The sequence below is a fragment of the Populus alba genome, chromosome 8, assembly GCF_005239225.2.
Source record: "Populus alba chromosome 8, ASM523922v2, whole genome shotgun sequence".
Taxonomy (NCBI): Eukaryota; Viridiplantae; Streptophyta; class Magnoliopsida; order Malpighiales; family Salicaceae; genus Populus; species Populus alba.
Window position 1 is genome coordinate 12,913,023 of NC_133291.1, and position 6,494 is coordinate 12,919,516.

Sequence of the window (6,494 nt, forward strand, 5' to 3'; positions counted from 1 at the left end):
CTATATCTCCCAAATATCCTCCACTTGTTCTAAATTAAATTGATTTCTTATTATTTCTTTGCTTTATCCCTATGTATCTACTAATACGTATCCAATGCATATCCATGTTCGGCATGAGCTTGATATGGATATGGGGGATTTTTTTAGAGTATTTGTATTTTTTTTCTACCAATTCAAATAAATATATTCTTTAGGCCTCCTAAGTCTTTATCTATGGACCCGTCACATAATTATAATCTAATTATATGATGCAGTTGATAAAATGGTGTTGTTTTATTAATGGTTTGGATTAGTTATATGCGTTTTAAAATAAATGAATAAAAAAAAACAACGAATATATACCGTACATTATGCATAAAGACATGTTTATACAGTATAAATAACATCAACAAAGAAAAGATAACGTATGTTATTTAATAATCTGGACCTAATTAAAAATTATAAATATTGAGGGGCTAATCGTTACCATCCCAAATAACCAAGGACTAATTCTGAAGTTCTCTGTTCGTGTTGTAAATTTGTTTTTGAAAAAAAAAAAAAAAAACAGACAAGAGACCGGTTGGTACGAAAAAAGTAGCTTCGCTGTTGTGTTGTGTTGTTCACATTGTCTTTCTCCCCGCCTTCCACGTCAGGTACGATACCATCTCCTTCCGTTAATTTGCTTCCTTAATCCCTCTGTTTCCTAATCCGTCACAAATTCCATCTCCTCCTTCCCTTCTGTTATCCGTTTATTGCAAGTAATCCTTGCTTGCTCCATCACTCTTTACTTTAGGCTTAAAAAAGAAACCTAAATTATATATAATTATTAGACAGTAGGGTTTGGGAATTTTGATTTGAATTATTCTGAAATGGCGAACACCGTTGACGATGACGCCGATGCGGTGTTGAGCGATGTGGAAGGGGATGAACCGGTGCCGATCGTAATGAAAAGTCCGAGTCAAGAAGATATTTCCGTCGAGAAATTCCGCGAGCTCCTCGATCGAGAGCGAGCCGCACGGGAGGCAGCTGAGGCTTCGAAATCCGAAATTCAAGTGTCATTCAATCGATTAAAAGCTCTCGCGCACGAAGCAATCAAAAAGCGAGACGAGTGCTCGAGGCAGAGAGACGAAGCGATGAGAGAGAAAGAAGAGGCGTTGAAAGCTAACGAGAAATTATCGAATGAATTGATTCAAGTGAACAGGTCGAAAGAGGAGACTCAGAAAAAATTCGATGATTTGCAATCGGAGACCGAGAAATCGAGGCATATGTTAGTGAGTGGAATTGAGAAGATATCGGGGAAGCTTAGTAATTTCAAGAATTTCGCGGCGGAAGGATTGCCTAGGTCGCAGAAATACAGTGGATTACCCGCGGTTGCCTATGGAGTTATTAAGAGGACAAATGAGATTGTTGAGGAGCTTGTTAGGCAGATTGATGTCACTGCAAAATCTAGAAATGATGCGAGAGAGCAGATAGAGCAGAGGAATTACGAGATTGCCATTGAGGTTTCTCAGCTTGAAGCTGCAATCAGTGGATTGAGAGATGAAGTTGCCAAGAAAACGACTCTGATTGAGGGTTTAGAGAAGAGTGTGGTTGAGAAAGAGGGGAAAGTGTCGGAGATCGAGAGAGAGATGTTGGAGAAGATGCATTTGGTGGAGAAGGAGGCTTCGGAGATGAGGGACTTAGTTGGTGAGTATGATGACAAGTTGAGGAATTTGGAGTCGAAGATGGAATCGCATAGACCTTTGTTGTTTGATCAGTTGAATTTGGTGGCGAAAATCCATGACCAGCTTTATGATGCTATTGAGATAGTTAACAGTAGTCATTTGAATTCCGAGGTGTCAGAGTCGCTGTTTCTTCCCCAGCAAACGGATGTGGAGGAGAATATCCGTGCTTCTTTAGCAGGGATGGAATCAATTTATGATTTGAGTAGAATTGTTGCTGAAAAAACAAGGGATTTAGTAGAGGAGAAGAATCATGAAGTGAAGAATTTGAATGAAACAGTGGGTCGATTAATGACGGAGAAAGAACACATTGGTACTTTACTTAGGAGTGCCTTGTCGAAGAGGATGAAATTAGATCCATCCTCTAAAACAAATGAGTTGTTTCAAGTGGCTGAAAATGGTTTAAGAGAGGCTGGGATTGATTTCAAATTCAGTAAAGTCCTTGGTGATGGTGAGGTATCTGGTGATAAAGGCGGTTCACTGGAAACGGAGAGTGATGAAATATACACTCTAGTAAGTGTCTTTTAGAGTTGATTTGTTCAATCCTGTTTTTTATGTTTGTATGTTTGAAATCCTAATTTGCTGTTGTGCTTGTATGTTGCACACAGGCCGGTGCTTTGGAGAACATCGTTAAGGCATCTCAGCTTGAGATCATTGAGCTGCAGCATTCTGTGGAGGAACTAAGGTATTTATGATTCCTGTAATCGCAAGGCTGCATGTAGACAGTGATCATGTTCTATTTTTGTACTGACTAGGCTGTTATGTTTTGTGGTTACCTGTATTAAGGGCAGAGTCAAGTTTACTTAAAGAGCATATAGAGATTCAAGCCAAGGAACTAAGTCATAGACTGCGCAGGATAGAGGAGCTTGAAGAGAAGGAGAGAGTGGCAAATGAAAGCGTAAGCTGTTAATGTTTTGCTGAGATCAGTTCAACATCAGGCAGTTAACTGCACTGTCCATGGAACACTTCAGAAGGACAAATAATCTTTTGCGTTTTGGAGTTCTGATTACCAAGTTCACCTCTCTGGCATTGTAGGTTGAAGGACTTATGACGGACATTGCTGCTGCAGAAGAAGAAATTACAAGGTGGAAAGTAGCAGCTGAGCAAGAGGCTGCTGCGGGTAGAGCAGTTGAACAAGAGTTTGTGGCTCAGGTATGTTGAACAGATTGGTCATAAAATTTATGCTTGGACATTTTACCTGATATTTGATGGCTGATTGTGTGAACTCGTGGAACCCGCTTTCTTTATATCTAAATTTAACCAAATCACTTTTGTCATTGAATTTCCAAATAATACCAGAAGGTGCTTTTGCAAATAACTTTTGAGATAATGATTCTTTGATTGGCAAGAGCGGTTTAGCTTGAGCAAAATAAAATAATGAGAATTAAACTAGAAGCTAGTTAGAGCTAAAGGCAACAGAGAAATGATATGTTACAAAACCAGAATTAAGCAGGTTCTGTTAGACACTGCAATTCTCTAGGAAAGTAGGTGAGAAATAATTGCTCTATCATATTGTTGGCTAGAGAAGGTTTCATTTGTTGAATAGAAGAGGCTTTAGACTAATGAGATATCTTGAGAGCTATAGTTGAAAAGCCCTCGTTGATTCCAAATCCTCTTCTTTTCTGGTGCTACTCATAGATTGAAACATGGGAGGCATAATTGTTCTTCTTTTTTTCTTTTTTCTTTTTTAATTCTTAAATTATGGATTTGGGTTAATATGTTTACATTAATATGGTGCGAGGCAGCTTGATGAACTGTTTAAAGCAAAGATAAAAAAACCCTATGTATCTTGATACTCAAAATACTTTCCGAAGAAGTACTGGTTGGATTTTGTGCTTAATCATTATGTATTTGCAGCTGTCGGCAGTTAAACAAGAACTTGAAGAGGCAAGGCAAGCCATATTAGACTCAGAGAAGAAGTTAAAATTCAAAGAAGAAACAGCAGCTGCTGCCATGGCAGCAAGAGAGGCTGCTGAGAAGTCATTGAGTTTGGCTGACATGAGGGCGTCTAGGCTGAGGGATAGGATAGAGGAGCTCAGCCATCAGCTGGAAGAGCTTGAAACTCGAGAAGATTTGAGGGGCCGAAATGGGCCTAGATATGTATGTTGGCCTTGGCAGTGGCTTGGGCTGGACTTTGTAGGCTACCGCAATACCGAAACACAACTACAGAGTTCAAATGAAATGGAGCTTTCCGAACCCTTCCTATGATCGTCTCTTTTCCTTTTTCCTTTTTTGTGTATGTATCACGAACTCTCCAAATTATAGAAATGATAGTCAATACATCTTCATTCTTCAAGGTTAGCTTTTTTTTTCTTTTCTTTTTTCCCATATAATGAAGAAGATTTGCACAAGCACATGCATGATTGACTCTCTGCTGTATACTTCTGAACATTGCCCAAGATGATGATGTACTTTACAGTCAAGATGGAGCAGTTTCTTGTCAAATTTCTTCAATTCAATCTCTGTTTTCTTCTCCTCATTATTATGATTCAACTTTTAAGGTCTTATGCCAAGTCTTCCACTATCCCTTTATATGGAGTCAAAGGAAAGATCTCCAAGTTGCCCGTCGCTATCTCCGTATCCTGTGTGCATCTTTGATGGTGCTTTGGTAGTTCTAAAGCTCTTCTTTCAGGTTTTGATGGGCATCGATCTCATTGGACACGGAGGATACATCAATCTGTAGGATTGCAGAGTGAATCGATTTGTTGGTAACTCTCAAGATCCGTTCTCAACACTGGTTGCAGAGTTTAGTAGAAGGCAGCTGAACAAAACAAGGAATGTTCAACTCCTGTCGACAAAAGTGCAAGACAATATGTTCCACTCACGCACACACTTGAAGCTTTTTGAGACTGATTTTTTTTTTTTAATTATTATTATTTTCTTTGGCTGAAGAAGATGGGTTCTATAATTCATTTGGTGCGTGTACATCCAACAGAACATCCTCCACCGCATGTAAATCACACAGACATCTTTACATAAGACAAACTGTTAGCAGAGTAATACAGACATTTAAGAACACGTATGTTTAGAAAGCAGTGATATTCAGCCCATTTTATCTGGTTGTGCCCGTTGAGGATAGTTGATAGGCACAAGGAAAAGAGGCATCTTCTTAGAGATGGCAAGGCCAGCTGCCTCCTCCATGTTGATGGCTACTGCGTTGGGTAATTTCCAATCAAAACAGTATAAGAGATTAGCGAGTGCAAGCTCCACCATTGTTACTCCCATAAGTATCCCAGGACAAACTCTTCGACCAGATCCAAATGGCAAAAACTCGAAACGTTGTCCTTTATAGTCAATGGGGCTGTAAACAAATCTTTCAGGGAAGAACTCTTCAGAATCTCTCCAGTGCTCAGGATCTCTTCCAATTGCCCAAGCATTAACTTGTATCAGTGTTTTAAGGTAAATGTCATAACCATTGATTTGAAGTAGGGGGGCAGGAGGGTGCAATCTCAGAGTTTCTTTTATTACCATCTTGAGATATTGAAGCTCATCTGTACTCTCCTCAGTTGCTCTTCCTTTCTGTCCAACAGAGCTCCTAATTTCTTCTTGTGCTTCCTTCATTATTATTGGATTTCTAGCAATCTCTGCCGTTACCCAGATGACAGTGATGGCACCGGTGTCAACTCCGCCTAAGAATATATTCTGAAACTCAAGCATCACAGATAAGTTAGATAAGACTTCTTTAACTGAAAAACACGTAGTTACGGAAATTTGATCTTCATCATCTTAACTAGTAACTTGAGCATTTTCATCTTGTTTCTGAGGTTTAGTTCTGCAAATAACTGCTTTATATCCAAGTTAATTGCATTTACTACACCTTGCATCAGGTCTTTTCCAGCACTTAAATGATGGATGGCCTATCTTATTACAGTGTTGATGTGGTGGAAAATTTCTTTTAAATTTTTTTCCTTTGTTCTAAAATTGATTTGCAGGAAACTTACTGCTACTTGTAGCTTGTTTTTTTCTTGAAAAACTTGTCCTTTTCAAAATCTTATACTTAGCTTTTAAAGCTCTTTAATGATTCTGCCTCATAAGTATTCGTTCTTATTGAGCTCTTAAGGCATTTAAAAATTCTATTAATGTAATTTTTTACAGATCTTTTGTATTCTTTAATGTAGTAATTGAAGATTCATATTTTTCTGGTACTATATCCAGAAGTTTTTTACAATTGTAGAGTTTGTGAATGTGGTTCCTAGCAATCTGACTTTGTTTACAATACCAAGCAACATATCTGAGATTTCCTTTATAGTCTCATATTCTTTCATTCTTTGCAGCCCAAACTCTTGTATCAAGTTTAGGCTTTGCATGCCACGAGTTCTTTCATCTCCTGCATATTTTTCCTTCAAATAATCCCAGACTTTTTTTATTGATTTAAGAGACATGATTCGTATAAAAATGGTTGTTGAAATAGCAACAAACAAACATGCTTTTGCTTTTGATTTCTTTGTTTTTCTCTCTTTATGACTTTTGATCTAGATCATGGTTGGATTATTTAGTAATGGAGGGACATCATATATAATCCTCTTTAATAGCTTCCCAATGATCTAAATGTTAGGATGCTGGCATGCAAACCCGACAAGACAAAAGGCAAAGGATATGATAAATGAGAAATGAGACACACAAGAATTTACGTGGTTCACCCAATTAGGCTACGTCCACGGGCACGTATAGAAGGATTTTACTAAGTAATGTGGGAATTACAACCTCTCTCTAATAATAGGAGAACAACTAAAACCTCTCTATTATTAGGAGAAACACCTCACTTACTCTCTCACAAATACCTCACAATTTTGT

The 6,494-nt window shown here is 38.2% G+C and overlaps 1 protein-coding gene across 2 annotated transcripts; it reads left to right on the top strand.

Annotated features, from left to right (window-relative positions):
- Positions 1 to 557: 557 nt before the first annotated feature.
- On the top strand, positions 558 to 4,757 carry LOC118053144 (uncharacterized protein At3g49055). Of its 2 annotated transcripts, XM_035064302.2 has the most exons (6): positions 558 to 2,213; positions 2,309 to 2,385; positions 2,487 to 2,598; positions 2,736 to 2,852; positions 3,558 to 3,936; positions 4,333 to 4,757. In XM_035064302.2, the coding sequence occupies exons 1-5, from the start codon at positions 849 to 851 to the stop codon at positions 3,906 to 3,908; spliced, it is 2,022 nt and encodes a 673-aa protein (XP_034920193.1). In that variant the 5' UTR covers positions 558 to 848; the 3' UTR covers positions 3,909 to 3,936; positions 4,333 to 4,757. The 2 variants fall into 2 exon arrangements, with proteins under 2 accessions (XP_034920193.1, XP_073267112.1); XM_073411011.1 differs by lacking the exon at positions 4,333 to 4,757 and having other exon boundaries at positions 3,558 to 3,996.
- The last annotated feature ends 1,737 nt before the right edge of the window (positions 4,758 to 6,494 follow it).